This window comes from Bufo gargarizans, chromosome 4, assembly GCF_014858855.1.
Source record: "Bufo gargarizans isolate SCDJY-AF-19 chromosome 4, ASM1485885v1, whole genome shotgun sequence".
Lineage (NCBI taxonomy): Eukaryota > Metazoa > Chordata > Amphibia > Anura > Bufonidae > Bufo > Bufo gargarizans.
This window is the reverse complement of record NC_058083.1, coordinates 333257577-333279951: the sequence shown is the minus strand read 5'-3', so window position 1 is coordinate 333279951 and position 22375 is coordinate 333257577. Positions and strand designations below refer to the sequence as shown.

The window sequence follows — 22375 nt, the reverse complement described above, 5'->3', positions numbered from 1 at the left end:
CTGAACGGACCCTTAAAAGTGGTTTCCATCTTTTGGGGCCTTTTGGGCAGAAGTCCTCCCCTTGGCTGGACCTGTGGAGGGAAACATACTGACAGTACCTGCTCCCCACCGCTGGGTTAGAATGCAGCTGCCGGATGTTGCCATGTAGGCAGCAGAGTTCTGCGCTGGCGGGCGGTAGGGAGCAGGTAAGTATGCTTCCTGGCTATATGGCCCTTGCTCGGTGTTGGCTCCATCTGCTCCCCGGTGCGGCTTCGTGCAGCCGGTCTTTAATCACCGCACAGGACACAGCCGGAGCCCAAACCATGCTGCATTCTTTTGTTAAATGACATGAACTCCAAAAGATTAACCAAAAGTGAAGAAAAAAAAGTGTTTGTGTGTTTTTATGTTTCATTGCCCTTCTGGCTGCAGTTATATGTGATACCACTTATAAATATTTCTTATATTCACAACACATTTCAAGCTGAAACCATTCTCTTTGGTGTAACGTAGATAAAATCTATGGGTTACAATGGAGTTTAAAAAGGCTATCCTTATGGCGTAATGGAGCATATGGACAGTGGTCATCTACTGGGTAGAACAAGACGATACCTGGTACATACTGTAGCACTAGATGTGTAATCATGGGGCACTGAAGGGGTCTGGGGACGGGGTGCTATTCCCATCTTCATGTCAGGCCATTTCTTATTATGTATTGTGGCTGGCAAATTCCTTAGTTATTTTCCACTTGGAGAGCAATCTGCACAAAAGCTGTCAGTGAGTTAGTGACCCAATAACTTTTTTAAGCAGCTTTAATATTAAGTCGAAAGTAATTGTAAGGAATATGCTAGATATAATCACTGGGACTGTAGCTTTCTAGTTTTCCTTCATAAATGAATGCAGCAGACTCCCTGCCGTCCCCCAGCTTTTCATGTTTCCCGTGTTACCTTTTATGATAAAATGTACTGTGTCTTTCACTTTTTCTCAAGAAGTGATTGTAAATGTAAAATGCTGAGTAGAGAGAAAACTGAACCACGCCAGTCGAAGTAACTTATATAACCAGAGGATAGGGAAAGATGAGGTTTGGGAGGGCCAGGATGGGCCAGGCTGATGAACTCCACCATAATGTGGCCACAGGAATGGGTGGGAACGTTCAGTTTGATTCGGCTGTTGAAGACGTTTCTATTTATTTGCATAGTGACTGGAATAATACAGTAGTAGTACACTTGACTATAAGGCCTCTTTCACACTACAGTTTTTTATTTCCGTTTTGCGGGCCGTTTTTTGCGTTCCGTATACGGAACCATTCATTTCAATAAGTCCGTAAAAAAAACTGAATGTACTCCGTATGCATTCCTTTTCCGTTTTTCCGTTCCATTGAAAGATAGAACATGTCCTATATTTGGCCGCAAATCACGTTCCGTGGCTCCATTAAAGTCAAGGGTCAGCAAAAAATCCCGAATGCATACGGAAATGCATCCGTATGTCTTCAGCATCCGTTCCTCTTTTTGCGGAACCATCTATTGAAAATGTTATGCCCAGCCCAATTTGTAATTACTGTATATGCCATACCGAAAAACGGAACGTAAAAAAAGAACCAAAATGTAAACACAACGGAAACAAAAAACGGAACAACGGATCCGTGAAAAACGGACTGCAAAACACTGAAATAGCTATACGGTAGTGTGAAAGAGGCCTAATAATAAAATTGTAGAATGTTTTCTTAAAGGGGTTGTCCATATTGATTTAAAAAAAGTCAGAGAACCTATTAGAATAATTAAAAAACATGCTTATTGGGCCATACTCCCTCTGTACCAGTGCCACCGTTCTTCTACTCCATGCCGCTGCAAGCCATGACATCATGCTTTGGCTGCAGCCATGATATGTGATTTCTTGCTATTATGAGGGCCTTTGTAGATCATGTATCTGGACCGTAAAGTTTTTTTTTTCCTCACTAACAGCACTCGTCTCTATCCTCTAGGCATACATGTCAGATTGTTGGTAGTCTGACCTTTGGGACCCCCAGCAGCCATGAAAATGGATGTTCTGCAGTCCCCTATGGGAAGCAGGACCACCATTTTATTCACTTCTGTGGGACTCCAGAGAGAGCACCGTATTTGGCAGCCCATAGAAGAGAATAGAGCTGTAATGCGTTTTGCACTCGCGTGAGAAAAATCGCGCATGTTTGGTACCCAAACCCGAACTTCTTCACAGAAGTTCGGGCTTGGGATCAGTGTTCTGTAGATTGTATTATTTTCCCTTATAAAATGATTATAAGGGAAAATAATAGCATTCTAAATACAGAATGCATAGTACAATAGCGCTGGAGGGGATAAAAAAATAAAATAAATAAATTTAACTCACATTAATCCACTTGATCGCGAAGCCGGCATCTCCTTCTGTCTTCATCTTAGCTGTGTGGAGGAACAGGACCTGTGGTGACGTCACTCCGGTCATCACATGGTCCATCACATGATCTTTTTACCATGGTGAGGGATCATATGATGACCGGAGTGACGTCACCACAGGTCCTGTTCCTCCACACAGCTAAGATGAAGACAGAAGGAGATGCCGGCTTCGCGATCAAGTGGATTAAGGTGAGTTAAATTATTATTGTTTTTTTTAACCCCTCCAGCCCTATTGTACTATGCATTCTTTATTCAGAATGCTATTATTTTTCCTTATAACCATGTTATAAGGGAAAATAATAATGATCGGGTCTCCATCCCGATCGTCTCCTAGCAACCGTGAGTGAAAATCGCACCGCATCCGCACTTGCTTGCGGATGCTTGCGATTTTCACGCAACCCCATTCATTTCTATGGGGCCTGCGTTACGTGAAAAACACACAAAATAGAGCATGCTGCGATTTTCACGCAATGCATAAGTGATGCGTGAAAATCACCACTCGTGTGAACAGCCCCAAAGAAATGAATGGGTCGGGATTCAGTGCGGGTGCAATGCGTTCAACTCACGCATTGCACCCGCGTGGAATACTCGCCCGTGTGAAAGGGGCCTTATAGGGAGACAAAGCACCTTGGTTTTATTTCTTGCTGGAGGTGGAGGTTAGTGTGAAAACCCTTTAGGGACCAAGCAGTTTTTTTTTTTTTTTTTTGTTTTCTTTGCATTTCAAGAACCATCATTTTTCTTTTATTTTTATTTCTTCATCAATATAGTTGTATATATGTATTTGTGTGTCTTGGCACCATTTTGTGCTACATATATTCTATTGGGTAGCATCTTGGGGGGAGGTGTCGCAAAAACAGCTATTCCACTTGTGTTTTTTTGCATTTATTGTTCTTTTTGCTGTAAAAATTAGTTATTTTATTCTATGGGTAAGGAGGAATATAAGTATTTTTTTTTTATTTTTTTTTTACAAGTCCGTACTTTTGCACAATAAACATGTTTTATGGGGGGGGGGGGTGAATATTATTTTTTTGTGTAGCCACATTCTAAGAGTCCAAACTTTATTATTTTTCCATCAGTGTAGCTGTATGAGGGTTTGTGTTTTGGAGTTTATTGTGATACAAATACATTATTAGCATGAACTTTCACGGGTATCACAAATTTCATGAATTTTAGCTTCATTCTCTGATGCAAATAACTAACGGAGAAAACCCTTTTGGTTGCGTATGTTTATTTTTAGTGAACAAGTATTCTCTTCTATTCCAGGTCAATGTTCGGGTGACCACTATGGATGCGGAGCTGGAATTTGCCATACAGCCCAACACTACTGGCAAACAGCTTTTTGATCAGGTAGGCCTTGTAATATAATTGTCCTATAAAAAAAAAATCCAAAGGTGAACATTTTAAGTATTGCGCAAACATTGATGTTAGTATTGCATATAGACCAATGTAACCCTAATCCAGAAAAATTCTTATTGGCATTATAGCTAAAGTGGAAAATGTGAGCTATAATGCCAGAATTCAAAAGTTATTCACTTGCTGATCTAAACAGCTTCTGCCACAAGACATTTGACTGACATTTTAGTTATCCTCAGGATAGGTCATCAATATCAGGTTGGTGGGGTCCCAGCTCCTGGCAGCCCTTGCCGATCAGCCGTTTGAAGGGGCTGCGGCTTCCAGACAAGTCCTAGTATACCAAGCACAGCAATGTACATCGTATGGCAGCTCCTTGATTAGGACTGAGCTGCATAAAGGCTATCTGGGGAATTTATCATGGGGGGGAATATGTGAAGTCAGTTTGGCTTGAGTCGGTGTTGCACTACCTTGTGCCCCATTTATCAAATGTCACAGGTTGTTTGATACATTTGTCTTGCCCTTAAACCTAACACTTCTGCCTAGAGAAGCTTCTTCACTTTTCCTACTCCACCCTCCTCCTGGAGGGAGATTGCGACTTATAAATCTGGAGTGAAATTCATTAACATGTCTAACAAAATCCACCCACATAACAAAACTGGAGTGATTGGTAAATTTGTGCAAGCGAGTGTAAAAAGTCGCACATTTTTGTGCAATCGTTTAAATTTTGCGCGAGTACAAAGAAGTCGCAAAAGCCCTATTTTGCAACTTTTTGATGCCAGAATTTTGAAGGGAAGGTATGATAAATCAGGGCCTATTTATTTAATGGATGTGATGTAACAAGCTAAGGGCTCATTCACACGACCGTTGTGCGGCCATTCCGTGAATTGAAGACTGCAAATTGTGGGCCCATGATCCGACCGCACTGCAAAAAAATAGAACATGTTCTCTTTTTTGGTGGTGCGGAGGCACGGACAGAAACACCATGAAAGCACTCGGTAGTACTTCCGTGGGGTTCTGATCCGTGCTTCCGTTCCGCATCTCAGTGATTGCGGACCCATTCAAGTGAATGGGTCGGCATCCGTTAAGCGGAATGCACACGGGCCGATGCCCGTGTATTGCGTACCCACTGTATACGAGCACACACCGGCCGTGTGAACAAGCCCTTAGGAAGAGGACGCAATGCTCAGTGCCGCCAACCTTTCTAACAGCTGATTGGGGGGGGATGTCTCAGGTCTCAGGATAGGTCATCAATATTACAGGCCTTATAAACCTCTAAATCTAAGGTGTATGGCAGGCGTCACTTCAGTATTTTACTGGTAACTGTGACAGATAGAGAATAGTGGACTCCACTCCACCACACTACAGTCACCTACCATTGGTGTATTGCTATCAGATGCATATGGTGCCTGTTTTGTCCGTGGGAGACAGAGTGCAGATTTTTTTCTGGAGCATGTGAATAAGGTTATAAAATGCTCATTCATTTGCATTGGATGCAGAATGTGAGAGGGTTTAGTGTTGATTTATCTGCGCCTGATTCTTCATCGAATCCTCAACGTGTGAACATGGCCCTTAAGTCCAACATTAAGTTTCCCTGATATCAGACACCGTGCACATTACATTGGGCTGTTATATTCTTTTCATGGATACCTTAATTATCACAAAAAGGATGGGCGGCATGTACAACAGGACTGTGGATAACATGTAAATATGCCATTAAAATCCCTATTCACGCCTGCCTTGATCGCCCTCTGCAGAAATAAGCGCACATTGTGTACGGCTAATGAGCCTCTCCTCACAAACAATAACTGGCCCCGCGCTCATTTGCAGGGAATCTCTGTGCAGCACAATTAATGGTTTCAGATTTTTGGCTTGACTTACTTCAGAGACCTTGCTTTAATTTTTAACTGTTTGGATGCCAGCCTGCATTATTAACATAGCTGCCCTAATTTTACCAAACCCTCTATGGCCTTTGTGGCAATTTCAGACACAATTTTTTCTTTAGAGAAATATAGAAATGATTTTCCGTTACCGTGGGCAATCATGAATCATGTATTAGAAGCACATTTTCCTATTGCCACTTTCTTCTTAATGTTGAACCATTATCCTAACTTGCCCCAGGCTCCTGTTACTGGAGTCTGTTCACCTGCATCTGTTGTCCTGTTCATGACAGTTTAGTACTTGTGTTACTCAGGTTCATTTTTATTCTATTTAAAATTAGGAGTTTTACTTTACCTTTATGATTGTTTTTCTCCATAAAATAATAGTGAATGTGTGCAGTATCAAGATTATTATTAGGGCTGCAGTAAACGATTATTTTAGAAATCGAGTATTCTATTGATTATTTTTTATGATTAATCGAGTAATCTAATAAGAAAAAATGAATTAATAGACTGTTTTCCTTTATAAAAACTCATCAGACCCCCCTACCATCAGTCCCCAAAACCCTTTGTTTCCCCCTGTTGATCAGCCCAAGTGCATCAGTTCCCCCCAGTGCCATCAGCTCCGTTCCCCCCAGTGCCATCAGCTACACTATCCCCCAGTGCCATCAGCTTCACTATCCCCCCAGTGCCATCAGCTCTTCCCCACCCAGTGCCATCAGCTGCCCCCCTAGTGCCATCAGCTGCCCCCCTCAGTGACCTCAGCTGATCTCCAGTGCCATCAGCTTACCCCCCAGTGCCACCAGCTGCCACCACAGTGCCATCAGCTCCACTATCCCCCAGTGCTATCAGCTCTGTTCCCCTAGTGCCATCAGCTGCCCCCTCAGTGACATCAGCTGCTCCACAGTGCCACTAGCTGCCCCCTCAGTGCCACCAGCTGCCTCCCCAGTGCCACCAGCTGCTCCCCAGTGCCATCAGATTCCCTCTAGTGCCATCAGTTGCCCCCCAGTGCCACCAGCTGCTCCCCAGTACCAATAGATTCCCTCTAGTGCCATCAGTTGCCCCCCAGTGCCACCAGCTGCCCCAGCTTGCTCCCCAATGCCACCAGCTAGCCCCCCCCCCAGTGCCAGCAGCTGCCCACAGTGCCACCAACTGCCCCCCATTGCCACCATCTCCCCTTCCTAGCTATGTCCCCAGCGATAGTACTTACCTTTCCTGTAGGGGCGCCGCTCCATAGCTCCTCCATCTTCTTCTCTGCGCGCTGCACTGTCGTCCTGACGTCACACAGCGTCGGATCATAGTGTGCGCTTACGTGCACTATTACCTGACAATGTGTCAGGAAGAAAGCGCGGTGCGGGCCGGCGGATGACCACGGAGCGGTAAGTAATTGCAGCACTTTACTCCCGCTCCGTGGTCACATGACACAAACGAATCCTCGATGCACAAAATTTGCATCAAGGATTTTTTTGTGTCGAATTACTCGATTCAATTGAGTAATCGTTTCAGCCCTATGCAGCATATAATTCAGGATGCTAGTTACACCAAACTTCCAGGGCTCCTTTAGGCTACTTTCACACTAGCGTTCGGGGCTCCGCTTGTGAGTTCCGTTTGAAGGCTCTCACAAGCGGCCCCGAACGGATCCGTACAGCCCCAATGCATTCTGAGTGGATGCATCAGTTTGGCACCGTTTGGCCTCCGCTCCGCTCAGCAGGCGGACACCTGAACGCTGCTTGCAGCGTTTTCGTGTCCGCCTGGCCGTGCGGAGCCAAACGGATCCGTCCAGACTTACAATGCAAGTCAATGGGGACGGATCCGTTTGACGTTGACACAATATGGTGCAATTTCAAACGGATCCGTCCCCCATTGACTTTCAATGCAAAGTCAGGAGTCCCCATCAGATCGGAGTTTTCTCCGATCCGATGGTATATTTTAACTTGAAGCGTCCCCATCACCATGGGAACGCCTCTATGTTAGAATATACCATCGGATTTGAGTTACATCGTAAACCTCAGATCCGACAGTATATTCTAACACAGAGGCGTTCCCATGGTGATGGGGACGCTTCATGTTAGAATATACTGAGAACTGTGTACAGACCCCCCCCCTCCTCCTGTAATTAACTTATTGGTGGCCAGTGCGGGCCCCCCTCCCTCCCCAGTATTAAATATTACCAGTGCGGCGGCCTCCCCCTCCCTCCCTCCCCAGTATTAAATATGACCAGTGCGGCCTCCCCCTCCCTCCCCAGTATTAAATATTACCAGTGCGGCGGCCTCCCCCTCCCTCCCTCCCCAGTATTAAATATGACCAGTGCGGCCTCCCCCTCCCTCCCTCCCCAGTATTAAATATTACCAGTGCGGCCCCCTCCCTCTATATTTATTGGTGGCCGGGCCAGTGCGGATTCCAAGTATTGTGAGCAGTGCGGCCTCCCCTCTCCCCCCCTAATTAAAATAACCCCCCCCCCATCATTGGTGGCAGCGGAGAGTACCGATCGGAGTCCCAGTTTAAATCGCTGGGGCTCCGATCGGTTACCATGGCAACCAAGACGCTATTGCAGTCTTGGCTGCCATGGTTACTTGGCAATAAATACAAGCATTATACTTACCTGAAGAGCTGCGATGTCTGACCGGCCGGGCGCTCCTCCTACTGGTAAGTGACAGGTCTGTGCTATAGGCAATGCGCCGCACAGACCTTTCACTTACCAGTAGGAGGAGCTCCCGGCCGGTCAGACATCGCAGCTCTTCAGGTAAGTATAATGCTTGTATTTATTGCCAAGTAACCATGGCAGCCAAGACTGCAATAGCGTCTTGGTTGCCATGGTAACCGATCGGAGCCCCAGCGATTTAAACTGGGACTCCGATCGGTACTCTCCGCTGCCACCAATGATGGGGGGGGGTTTTAATTAGGGGGGGAGAGGGGAGGCCGCACTGCTCACAATACTTGGAATCCGCACTGGCCCGGCCACCAATAAATATAGAGGGAGGGGGCCGCACTGGTCATATTTAATACTGGGGAGGGAGGGAGGGGGAGGCCGCACTGGTCATATTTAATACTGGGGAGGGAGGGGGGGGGAGGCCGCACTGGTCATATTTAATACTGGGGAGGGAGGGGGGGCCGCACTGGCCACCAATAAGTTAAATACAGGAGGGGGGGGGGGGGGGGGTCTGCCCCCTGCTGCCTGGCAGCATCTGCCAGGCAGCAGGGGGCAGTCGTGTACACAGCTCTCAGTATATTCTAACATAAAGCGTCCCCATCACCATGGGAACGCTTCTGTGTTTAGAATATACTGTCGGATCTGAGTTTTCCGAAGTGAAAAATCAGATCTGAAATAAACAGTTATGCAAACGGATCCGTTCTGAACGGATGCAAGCGTTTGCATTATAGGAGCGGATCCGTCTGTGCAGACACCAGACGGATCCGCTCCTAACGCAAGTGTGAAAGTAGCCTTAGGAAGGGTTATTCTCATCTGATAAAGTGATGGCATATTGTGAAGATATGCATTCACCTTATAATCAGTGCAGTGACTTTAGCCGCCCCCATTCTATCACATGAGCGACATGAATTGTGTTGAGGTCTGTTTAGCGTGCTGACACACGGTCTGATTTTTTTATGTGGTTTTTGAAGCGAAAACCATGAGTGGATTGAAAAAAGTGAAGCTGAAGTTGTATCTGTCCTTAAAACTTTCTCTCCTCCTGTGATCTACACCTGATTTTGGCTTCAAAAATGCATCAAAAAGCCTGAACGTGTCAGCAGCCTTAGTGAAAAACTGATTTTTCATGCAAGTTAGATCAGTTTTGATATTGATTGTATTTAGTGGTTTCAGTTTTTTTTTCCATCAGGACTGCATCTGTTCTACATCCGATTTTCATACGCGTGAAGTCAGTTTTGTTTTAACTGACCGATTGTCCTGAATAGACCGTTCCTGCGTCAAAAACGGATGGCGATAGAACATGCTGACATTTCTGAACAAACAGATCAGTGAGATAGCCATTAAAATGAACGGGTCAGTGTTCAGTCCAGATGATATCCATTGTAAAAACGGAATGCATCCGGACGGATCCACCCACTTGCCACTGATTGCAGTAGGAAATAAACTGTCAGGCCGAATGCACATGGCCGTGGAACCCGGACGTGACCAGTCCGTGGTATCCCGGCCTGGCATCCTGCGGACAGCAGGAGCGCACGGCGTCATTGGTTGCTATGACGCCGTGCGCTTCATGCAGTCGCTGCACTACAGTAATACACTCGTATAGATCATATGAGTGTATTTCTGTAGTGCAGCGGCAGCATGAAGCCAGGCTAGGATACCACGGACCGCTCACGGCCATGTTCCACGGCCTCAGTCAAAGGCAGGAGATAGACAGGAGCTTATGAATAGTGATAAGTGAACTTGCGTTTTCTAGTTTGGCGTACAGGTTCAGTTATCAAAGAATCCCGTTCTGGATTCCATTACCACAGACCATAAGGCTACATGCACATGGCAGTGAAAAAAGGACATGTGATGTACATTTTTTTAACGTCCATCACAAGAAAAAAACGGACGTCAAAAAAATGGAACATGTTCTATCTTGTCCGTTTTTCACTGACAGACTTCCCCCATACAATTGAATGGGTCAATTTTTAACGTCAGTTTCTCAGAAAGGCATCAGTGAAATAAACGTCCATTAAAAATGTCCGTTTTTAACGGACATTGTTTTTCACTGTCTTGTGCATGTAGCCTAATTGAATTCAATGACGACATACACCACGAAAGCCTATAAGAGGCATTGCCTCATAATTAGCCAGCATAGGCTTCTATTATGACAGAATGCAATACAGAATGCCTCTTATAGGCTTCCGTGGTGCATGCCGCCATAGAATTCCGTTATCGTCCATAGAATCCATAACGGAATTCTTAGATAACCTGAACCTTGTACGCTGAACTTGAAAACACAAGTTTGCTCATCCCTACTCATGAATATCAGGATTCCTGTGCATACGCTGGGGCTGTTAGGACTTAGCAGTTAGGCTGGGTTCACACCTGAGCGTTTTACAGCGCGTTCCTACGCGCTGTAAAACGCTCAACAAGGAGAAACCAATGATTCCCTATGGGAATGGTTCACACTTGGACGTTTTACAGCGCGTACGATCGCGCTGTAAAACGCCCGACGCTCAAAAAAGTACATGAGCGACTTTGGGGCGTTTGACGCGCGTTTGTGGCCATAGGACACTGTAGTCAATCACACAAACGCGCGTCAAACGCGCGTTTACTATTACAAAAACGTGCATAAATACGCGCGAAAAAATCGCGCATAAAAACGCGCGTTTGCGCAACGCTCAGGTGTGAACCCAGCCTAAGGGTAACATAAAACTGGTCACTGCTATCCTAACTGGTCTCTACTTGTATTAGTAAGCATTTTTGGGTCAGTCATTAACCATTTTTTGATGTTTCAGGTTGTTAAGACTGTGGGTCTGCGAGAAGTGTGGTACTTTGGACTGCAATGCACAGATAATAAAGGATTCCCAAATTGGCTGAAACTGGATAAAAAAGTAAGTTTGTCGTTCAGTGGCAGAGTTCAGAAGTCCATACTGAATTCCTGAGATGGTTGTTGATCCTCCAGCTGTAATCACACAGTAACTGTTTAACCAGTGCTGGACATGTTACCTGAACATCAGCATTCAAGAGAGCCCTGTACTGTGAAAGGATCTGTGGGGATTTGCTCTGGTAGTTAGGATTAGCGGGTGCAGCACAGAGGCAAAGTACGAGTTCTTGGTTTAAAACATCAGTGTTTATTCACACGTGAAAGCTAAATAAAAACGCAAGTTGCTTGGTGATCGTTCACACACATGAAACGTTAATATACAAAACAGTCATCTTTTCTCCTGGGTGTTACCTCACACCCTGTTGGAAGTTCTGCCTTGTCAAGTCCACATGCAGGCGTTAGGCGGCCTGTTCGCCCTCACAGGGGTCTGAGCCCTCCAGCCCGGCTCAGGCCGCTTATCCCAACACAGCCTTCAGATCACAGCACACAGACCTCCGGAGCTCCACTGTCAGACGGAGGTAATCTTCCTCACCTGGCAGTGCTGGCTGGTTTTATGCCTGGCAAAACCCAGCCTGGAACATGGGGAGTAGTCACCCACCCAGCACTTTGACTACTCCCAGTTAGAGCCGTTTCAGATCATCTATTGCAGCCATACTAAGTATCAAGGTGTCAAACAGCAACTGCTGCTGACACATTAAAAACTTGGCTTTTACTCCACCAGGGCCAGGAACCTCGGTGACACGTACCTATAATCCACGATGATTCCTTGTACCTTTTTAAAGATCGTTAAAGTAAAACTCCATGTTTTAAGGGAATTTCTATCAAAATGTAGTTCTTCCCATTATAGTGTAACTGCCGTGCCAGAAATGCAGCTAAACCACAGCTTGTTAAAGCGCTTTAAAGAGGAAAAGTTACGCCGGTGTGCCCTGGTAGTTATAATGCTACCGTACATTAGTATTTGAAGGATTACAGTCAAAGCTATTCCATTGCTCATGTTTGGTGATGTTGCTAGTCCTACTGAAATGTCACAATGCATGGTAGTATTTGTCATGGTAGAATATCTGCTGTGTTACATGCTGTGCTCCATATACCTCTCCAGCCAATGACTGGCATCTGCCGTGACGTTCTGCTTGTGGCACCATCACCACCGAAGCCAGTCATAGGCTGGAGCGGTGTGTGTGATCATACCCATAGCCAGTCAGATGTAAACCGTGTTAGGTACCGGAAGATGGAGAGAGCGGAGGCAGTGCCGAGGACTGGAGAGATGTGGACCATGTAAGTGTGAAGCTTCTTTTCAGGAGGCAGGCCAGAGGCATTACTTAAATCTAATTATAACGGGAAAACCCCTTTAATGGAGTATTCCTGTTATATTAAATTATCCTACCCTATGGAGCCCCCTTGAATTGAACAGAGAGGGTGGTTAAGTGTGTGCTCAGCTGCTCCATTCATTTTTATGGGAGTTCTGGAGATGGCAGGGTGAAATGAATGGGGCGGCTGAGCACATGCCCAACCGGCCCCGCCGTTCATTTTGGAGGCTCATTTTAAATCCCACATTTTCCCTTTGAGCTGACCATGTCAGTTTTCTGAATGACCTGTCTGTCATGTATATATTTTTATAATAATTGTAGCTACTTTTCCAGATGACTGGATGATAGTGGGGCACGTATAGGCAGGGCTCACTCAAAGTTCCTTGAAAACAGTATTTGTAGGCCGCCTAACTTCTAGAATGAGTAGATCTGACAATTGGATCAGAGATAGAAGGGAGAGCTTCTCATCAGTGCCCGGGAAGTTACTGGATATAGGATTATTCCTACTTATCCTAGTAATAGGATTAGTCCAAGATGGCGACGAGAAACATTTCTAACAATTGAGACTACATTACATGTGCAGCCTTGTGTACTAAGACATGGTCAGACAAGGCACAGAGTGTTTTATCATTTCAGATGTATATCACCTACATGTGTAGCACTTTAGCTCCACAGTCAAAAACACTAACCTAATAACTACTGTAGACTAAACAACAACATAAGTAACATATTTCTCCAGAAAGCCAGCGGGACTCCTATCTATAATATTAAAAACAATAAAAAATGCTGTAATACTATAGGCAACACGTTTCTTTTGTACTACATCTTTTACATGTGTGTAAATGCTAAGAGTTTCCTACAGTATTAGTCTACTATGTAGTTTTATGGTAGTGATTTGACCACTTTCTATTGAGCAGGTGTCTGCACAAGAGGTGAGAAAAGAGAACCCTCTTCAGTTCAAGTTCCGTGCCAAGTTCTTTCCTGAAGATGTGTCTGAGGAGCTAATCCAGGACATCACTCAGAAACTTTTTTTCCTACAAGTCAAAGACAGTATCTTGAGCGATGAAGTGTATTGTCCTCCTGAGACCGCTGTCCTCCTTGGTTCTTATGCTGTGCAAGCCAAGTTTGGAGACTACAATCGGGAAACACACAAGTCTGGGTACCTGAGCTCAGAACGTCTACTACCACAGAGGTAAGCCCATAAGTGAAAAAGCCTTGTTTAATGACGTGTATATGTTACAACATACACAATGGTTGTTTTCTGCTTCATTGCATTTATTTCAAGGGGTTTATCACATAAAAAGTTTTTAAAGGGGTTCTGTCACAAGAGACCTCCTAGTAAACTGTTTGAATAGACACATAGCTGTGGTTCACCTGATTAAAAAGCATTTATTTTTTTTGTAGATCTATGGTCCATTCCGCAGTTATACTTTTTCTTAATATGCAAATGATGCCTTTAGTGCAATGAGGGCATCACCATTGCTCTTGTTACACCAAAGCACCACTCCTTTCTGTGGCCAGCCCCTTCCTCAACCCTGTCAATCAAATCAGCGAGGGAGGGGCTGGCCACAGGAATTAGTGGAGCTTGGGTACAACAAGAGCAATGGTGACACCTTCATTGCACAAAGTGCCAAATTTGCATATAAAGAAAAAGGATCATAACTCGGTAATGGCGCCTTGGATTAACACAAAAAACAACAACTGTGTTTTAATCAGGTGAACCACAGCTATGGATCGGGAGGGCACTGGTGACAGATTCTCTTAAACACCTGTCCACAGGATATGTGATAAATAACGGGTCATCGGGGAACCAGCTGCTGGCTCCCCTACTGTCATGACAGTGTAAAGTGGACCCCGAGTTCTCTCTTTGAATGGAGTAGTAGTTTACCTGTTTCCAAGAGTTTTCATTCAAACTGAGAGCAATACTCTCTCATTAATGTTGTTAATTTCAGTTCAAGGAGTAGGGTTAGGATCTCCACAATGTTTAGCTGTTTTAGTTCTAGTTACACTACTAGATAGTAAAAAAAGGTGAGGTGACATGCAGGAATCTGGCCCTGTCCATCCAGAAAAAGAGGAGGGTCTTGAAGAGGAAGCAGGAAGAGCAAGGGTGCACAGATTGGCTTAGGCCCATCCTCGGTGCACTTAACTGCTCATTTGCATATGGCTTTAATGGGGTTGCTCGCTTTCCTATATTGATGACCTGTCCTCAGGATCAATATCAAATTGGTGGTGGTCAGTTTGAAGAGAACACAGTGCTGTTTACCTGCTCGCTGTTGACATTGCAGTGGTGAGACAGCTCCTCTGTCCTATTCACTTAATGGGAAAGAGCGTAGTTACTCTCCATCCTTTTCAAGTGCTTGGGGCGGAGGAGCTGTAATTTCACTGCTCACCACTGCAATGTCGACAGCGAGCCCGTAAAATGCTCTCAGGAGCGCTGCGTTCTCTTCAAACAACTGATTGGCGGGGGTGCTGGAGTCAGATTTCCACTGATCTGATCTGATAACCTGTGGATAGGTCATCAATATAGTAAACTGGATAAGACCTTTAAAGTACTTTTTTGCAGACTGAAGCAGTGGATTGCTAAGGGAAATGTATAATTACATTCAGCGGAGCTAGCCCTTCAAATATTATATGTTAGTCCTGAACATGTTAAAAATAGGATGTGACTTCTTTATCAAGTAAAAATTCCTCGTGTGCTGCATTTTATTTATTTCTTTACAGATTTAGTGTTGGAAAAGCTTTGATTCACATATTCATCCTGGTGTCAGTTTATAAATGTCTAACACTTGTAGGAATTTAACTTGTCTGTGAATGAGTGACAGACTAAATGGTGCTTGTTTCTCCTTTCTAGAGTGTTGGATCAGCACAAGCTTTCCAGAGATCAGTGGGAGGAGAGGATTGAGGTGTGGCACTCAGAGCATCGGGGCATGCTCAAGTAAGTCTTCAACCATACAAAATGCATCCCCAGTCACATATAGCAATCCGAAAGTGACTGGCTGATTTGTCTTCACTTCTGCTTTCATTCACTTCAAAATATCTGAAAAACATGTGCAGTGTGGATGGTTAAACTGTAGAAACAGAATCTGGCCCATATAGCAACACATTTTATCCTATTAAGGAGATAGAAATCAATGGTAAAAGACTGCATCCGTTTTCAGGCTGTCGTCAAATAATCATAAACAGATTTTCCTATATTGTAAAATAATGGTATATTGCATTTTATGACTGTGGGTGTTCAACCTCTGGGACCACCACCTATCTTGAGAATAAAGGGGATGCATCATTATTATATTGCTGCATCTCTTCTGTGCAGCGGTGATCCTGACCACCCGAATTCGACCGCACTACAGTTCTCTGTACAGCAGTACCTATGGTCAGGAGTAGGATCCCTACTAAACCATAAAGTGATGGCATATGCCACTTTATACGATGGAAATACCACAAGAAGATCCTTCAATGTATTAACAATGCTATACAGTAACATCTGCAATTAGAACTATAACCTGTTATCTCTTGCTTCTGCCATGCTAATTTTAGGTGATGGCTGCTAATTTTGTGGGTTTCTTGCTTCTACTTACAAGACCCTCATGCATGCAAATGTTCTTGCTTTGCAGAGAGGATGCAATGCTGGAATATCTGAAGATAGCTCAAGACTTGGAGATGTATGGTATTAACTACTTTGAAATTAAGAATAAAAAGGGCACTGACCTCTGGCTGGGAGTTGACTCATTGGGCTTAAATATTTATGAGCACGATGACAAGTAAGTCAATCTCTGAAAAGTACAAAGAAATGTCAAACTTGCCTTACCTATTATCTACTGATGGCTACGTGATAAAAGATATTGTTAAGTTCTGCATGTTATATGTATTTGAGGAAGGTACTGTATCCAACAAAAGACCTTTATCAACTATACACAGGATAGGGGATAATTGTGCAATCATTGTTTCTGTCAGCCCAGTAGACTTTATATAGAGTGGCAGCACACATGCTCGACTGCTACTCCAATCAAACTCCACATACGATGAGAAGGAATTGGTGACTCACTTTGTCACTCCATCGCCCTGACATGATGCGATCATGGGGAGCCACTGTTTACCAAGTACAGAAGCATATTATGCCCGGTCAGATGTAGGCTCTAATAGGGTGTGTGTTAGTAGAATATTGACAGGCAGGATCACATGCACAATTCCCCTTGTGGAATTAAAAAATACAGTAAAAAATGTTTTTAATCGTTGAAAAAAAACCAAATGCACATTTAACCAGAAGAGGCTTTATTATTGGGGAACAAAAATGGAAAAAGTGGTATTGCAACATCCGTACCGAACCATTAGTGGCATAGCATGGGTTGCCAGTGCCTTGCGAAAGCCAAGTATTGTGCCCGCTAACCTGTGGATATGTCCCTTTTTATAGAACCATGCTCCACTGTATTCCAAGACCAACACTACCGTTAATAACACTATATAAAGCAAAATAATACTGCTACACTGTTAGCACATAGAATAATACTGCCAAGACCATGAACACATAATAATTCATATTTAGACACCCACAGTAATAATCTTCATTTAGGCCCCATGCTCCCAGCCGCACTGAGTAATAATCCCTGTTTAGGCTCTCACAGTAAAAATCCATTCCCAATTTAGGCCCCATCTCCATTGAGTAGTACTGTATTCCCATTTGGGCCCCATCTCCATTGAGTAGTACTGTATTCACATTTAGGCCCCATCTCCATTGAGTAGTGCTGTATTCCCATTTGGGCCCCATCTCCATTGAGTAGTACTGTATTCCCATTTAGGCCCCATCTCCATTGAGTAGTACTGTATTCCCATTTAGGCCCCATCTCCATTGAGTAGTACTGTATTCCCATTTGGGCCCCATCTCCATTGAGTAGTACTGTATTCCCATTTGGGCCCCATCTCCATTGAGTAGTACTGTATTCCCATTTAGGCCCCATCTCCATTGAGTAGTACTGTATTCCCATTTGGGCCCCATCTCCATTGAGTAGTACTGTATTCCCATTTAGGCCCCATCTCCATTGAGTAGTACTGTATTCCCATTTGGGCCCCATCTCCATTGAGTAGTACTGTATTCCCATTTGGGCCCCATCTCCATTGAGTAGTACTGTATTCCCATTTGGGCCCCATCTCCATTGAGTAGTACTGTATTCCCATTTGGGCCCCATCTCCATTGAGTAGTACTGTATTCCCATTTGGGCCCCATCTCCATTGAGTAGTACTGTATTCCCATTTGGGCCCCATCTCCATTGAGTAGTACTGTATTCCCATTTAGGCCCCATCTCCATTGAGTAGTACTGTATTCCCATTTGGGCCCCATCTCCATTGAGTAGTACTGTATTCCCATTTAGGCCCCATCTCCATTGAGTAGTACTGTATTCCCATTTAGGCCCCATCTCCATTGAGTAGTACTGTATTCCCATTTAGGCCCCATCTCCATTGAGTAGTACTGTATTCCCATTTGGGCCCCATCTCCATTGAGTAGTACTGTATTCCCATTTGGGCCCCATCTCCATTGAGTAGTACTGTATTCCCATTTAGGCCCCATCTCCATTGAGTAGTACTGTATTCCCATTTGGGCCCCATCTCCATTGAGTAGTACTGTATTCCCATTTAGGCCCCATCTCCATTGAGTAGTACTGTATTCCCATTTAGGCCCCATCTCCATTGAGTAGTACTGTATTCCCATTTAGGCCCCATCTCCATTGAGTAGTACTGTATTCCCATTTAGGCCCCATCTCCATTGAGTAGTACTGTATTCCCATTTGGGCCCCATCTCCATTGAGTAGTACTGTATTCCCATTTGGGCCCCATCTCCATTGAGTAGTACTGTATTCTGATTTAGGCCATGGCTGGGCCAGCCTCACTCACTAAAATTACCTCTCTGCGCCCTTTAAAATAAAAAAAAATAAAAAAAATAAAAGCAATTCAAAAGTTGTATGTACCCGAAATTAATGGGTACCAATACAAAATACAGGCCATTTTGCAAAAAATGCCCTCAAACAACTCTGTTGAAGGAAAAATAAAGTTGTGAGTCTCAGAATGTGGTGACACAGAATTTTTTTTTTAAATTGAGACTTCTTTTTCTTGTACAAAATTAGTAACACACAAAAAAACTATATAAACTTTAATCGGATGAACTCACAGATTAAAGTTAACATGTCAATTATACCACACGGTAAAGGTGTTTTACGGGATTTTCATATTAATTAATGGACTATCCTTAGGATAGGTCATCAATATGAGATTGTTGGGATCAAACTCCCAGCACCCTGCTGATCAGCTGTTTGAGAAAGCTGCAATGTTTGGTGAGCATCGTCCATTGCAGGGGCATAGCTATTGGGGAAGCGACTGCTTTGGGGCCTGACCTCAGAAGGAGCCCACCTAGAATGAGGACTAAAAATCTTTTATTTCAGGGCCGCCTCAACAGTAATATACATTGACATTATATACGATGACACTGTAGGAAAGGGACGGAGCACCTGTGAGAGCCATCTTGACTAGCTGCAGAAGAGGGGGGTTGTACGGCAGGAGGGGTTTGCAAAGAAGTTTTGGGAGGGGGGTTCATTAAAAAATGTGCTGTGGGGCCCAGTCATTTCTAGTTACGCCACTGGTCCATTGAACAGTGGTTAGCCCCATTTACTTTACATGTTTCATTTTTTTTTTTTTTTTAAACGTTATAGTCATTTGCTGACAGCTAGAAACAGAATGAGTATCCATCCATCTCTTCCATGGATATTTTATTTCCAGTCTTCTGTTCCTCTGAAAGAAGAATGGAAAAGTGCATTCCAATGTAAAATCAGTGAGTTATAAAAGTTGATTAATAAGTTATATGTACCCCAAAATGGTGCATCTGAAAAATACGAGCCACCATACAGCTGCCTCACTGCAAAAATAAAAATCTTATGATGCTTGAATGCAATGACGGAAAAAAAAAAAAAAAAAAGGTTCATCCTAAAGGCTTAAAAAAAAAAGCTGGCCCTTAAGGAGTTAAGAATTAAGGAAATATGTGAATATACAATACACGTATATATAATAGCTATGAGTAATTTCTGTAATAGGCTTACACTTGCTCAGTGTACAGTAGTGACCAGCTCCTTAGATATGGCAGATTCTGTACATTGTATTGTAGACTGGTCTACTGCTCAGTGGTATACGGTGCCTGTATGTCTGATTGTACCAATGCCAAATGAGACCTAGGCAGTTTTATGTGGGTCGGGATGCGTGCTGGAAGAGCTCAGTACAAGGTGTGGTCAGCCCCCAACCCTTTCTGGAGAAATAGAAAGGAGAACATGAAGTCATTCTTTCGCAAGCTGCCATCCTTCCAGATTCCACCCTGTGGAGAAACAAGGAGTGCCTGTCTGTGGGTTACGTAATAGAAACTGCCAGGACTTTTTTCATTATTTCAAGTACAGCATACCTACGATGTCACTATGGAGACACAAACAGGTTCTGCAAGCTGCAGGAAGCTCCAAAATACAGCACAGAGCAGAAAAATGTAACTAAATGGCTCAGAAACTTCAAATACTTGGCTAAAGGGCTTTTTATTGGCCTTTGACTCATTTCCTTATTGTAATTGACTGCTTTTCTTAGAGTTTGTGAGCCCTGATGCAGTTTTCAGATATGTGCAGAGTTTATGTCAAGGGCAGTTGGTTGCAGTTCATCTAATAATTTGGCATTGTGCTTTGAGGAAAGTTTTACACCCACTGTGATACTCCTCTACGTTGCCAAGTCCTTTTGTGGCCATCTTCCAAGTTTCACCTGTAAAGCACCTTTGATTTGTTTTATATCAAGATGATTGTGACTGCACATCCTGTACCCTGTGTGTTAGGTATTCCCAGGAAGAAGCGTTTTGCCTGAGCATTGTAAAGCACATTTTATCCACACAACAAAACTGTAGAACTTACTATAAGATCCGCACCTCTCAGCTATTTATGACGTATCCTAGGGCTGTGCCATAAATGTATGTCATAAGACTTCCTCTTTAAGGTCTGGAGTTTTACCATAACTGGCTGCATTATTCAAAGTTATCCCATCTCGCTAGAATAGGTTAGAGCTGCATTGTGAGGCTAAGATGAAACTATTAGGCTAGACACACATGAGTTGAATGCGATAAACTCGCAGCTTGTGTCTGTGAGACGTCCTACTCTGACTTCTGCTCCTCTGAGAGGATCTCACAGCACTATACTCATTTATAATACTGTGTAACCCTGAGGATCCAGGAATCTATTCTATTACACTGACAGCAGTATGTCAGTGTAATACAATAGATTTCAGGACTAGGGGTTACACAGCAATATAAGTCTGTATAGTGCTGTGCGATCCAGCACAGTGTGAATATTGCCTTAAAGGGGTTGTTTGGGCAAGAGACCAGTGCTGCTGTCCCATTTCTCCCCACTGGACTCAGCTAACCTGGCTTCGGTGGTGACGTTAAGGTGACTGCTGCAGCCAATCACCTGTCTCAGTGTGACCTGCACATACATTTTATTACACATTCAATAATATACAGCAAAACATCTTTAAAGGGGTTTCCTGGTCAGATAATGTTTCTCAGATAAGTGGTGTACAAATAAAAGTATCATTATTATCGATGCCCTACCACCTCTGTTCTGATGTCTCATTGGTCTCCACTTCCTGGTCCTGGCTCAAAAAACAGACAATGGAAGGAGATGTCTCCTCTGCCCATCAGTGGGGTGAGCAGTGACCTTCCTCAGCTAGTGACTGGCTGATCAAGCATCTCCTACCATTTTCTGGGTTGCGCCAGGACCAGGGAGAAGAAACCATTGGGACGTGGTAAGAGTTGGAACGGCTGTGGCGGGGGATTGGTAAAGAGAGTAATGATTCTCTAATTTTTTACAAACCCATTCTGCCCTTTTCTAAGAAATATTATCCCAGCAGACAATACTTTAATCCTCCATAGAAAACTATATAAAACTACGTATTCGAGATCAAGGTGAGCAGTGCAGAATTGTTATTTGTGTATGCTCAGCATTCTGCTTTGTGTCATGTGAGGTTCCAAATTGTTGCGCGTTATACATGTGCTGGATTTTTGGACAGTGAATTTAAAGACTTTTACAGAACATGAAAGATGCTAATTTTAATGGTTTTGTTTTCATCCTCCTCTTTATCTTAGATTGACCCCAAAGATTGGTTTCCCCTGGAGTGAAATCAGGAACATCTCCTTCAATGACAAAAAGTTCACTATTAAGCCAATCGACAAGAAGGCACCTGTAAGTATTAATATGTAATGAACATTAAGCAACACTCGTTTCCTAAATTATTTTGTCCAAACCACTTAAATGGATTTTCTTGGAGCGCAACATTGATGACCTAGGTCATCAGTATCAGATTGGTGAGGGTCGGACTGCTGAAATCCCCCACCTAAACCCACGTTGATCAGCTATTTGAAGACTTCTTCCTAGACCAGTGACGTCACATGGCTTATGTGCGGCTCCGTCTCTTTCAAGTGAGGAGGCTGCAACACTCACCAGAGCGAAGCAGCCTCTTTAACCAGCTCAGCTCCCCTAGCTTAAACCACCTTAATGACCAGACCACTTTTTACAATTCTGCACTACACTACTTTCACCGTTTATTGCTCGGTCATACAACTTACCACCCAAATGAATTTTTCCTCCTATTCTTCTCACTAATAGAGATTTCATTTGGTGGTATTTCATTGCTTCTGACATTTTACTTTTTTTGTATTAATCAAAATTGACCAAATTTTTTGCCAAAAAACAACATTTTTCACTTTCTGTTGTAAAATTTTTCAATTAAAACTACATTTCTATATACATTTTTCTCTAAATTTATTGTTCTACATGTCTTTGATAAAAAAAAAAAAATGCAATAAGTGTATATTTATTGGTTTGGGTAAAAGTTATAGCGTTTACAAACTATGGTGCAAAAATGTGAATTTA

General features: G+C 43.6%; 1 protein-coding gene across 1 annotated transcript in view; it reads left to right on the top strand.

Annotated features, from left to right (window-relative positions):
* Positions 1–22375, top strand: part of EZR (ezrin) — a 66795-nt gene that overhangs the window by 27543 nt on the left and 16877 nt on the right. The window contains exons 3-8 of the mRNA XM_044289527.1: positions 3648–3731; positions 11045–11140; positions 13358–13632; positions 15292–15375; positions 16055–16201; positions 21589–21685. Coding sequence (XP_044145462.1) covers positions 3648–3731; positions 11045–11140; positions 13358–13632; positions 15292–15375; positions 16055–16201; positions 21589–21685 — 783 coding nt within the window. The remainder of the gene's footprint in view (positions 1–3647; positions 3732–11044; positions 11141–13357; positions 13633–15291; positions 15376–16054; positions 16202–21588; positions 21686–22375) is intronic.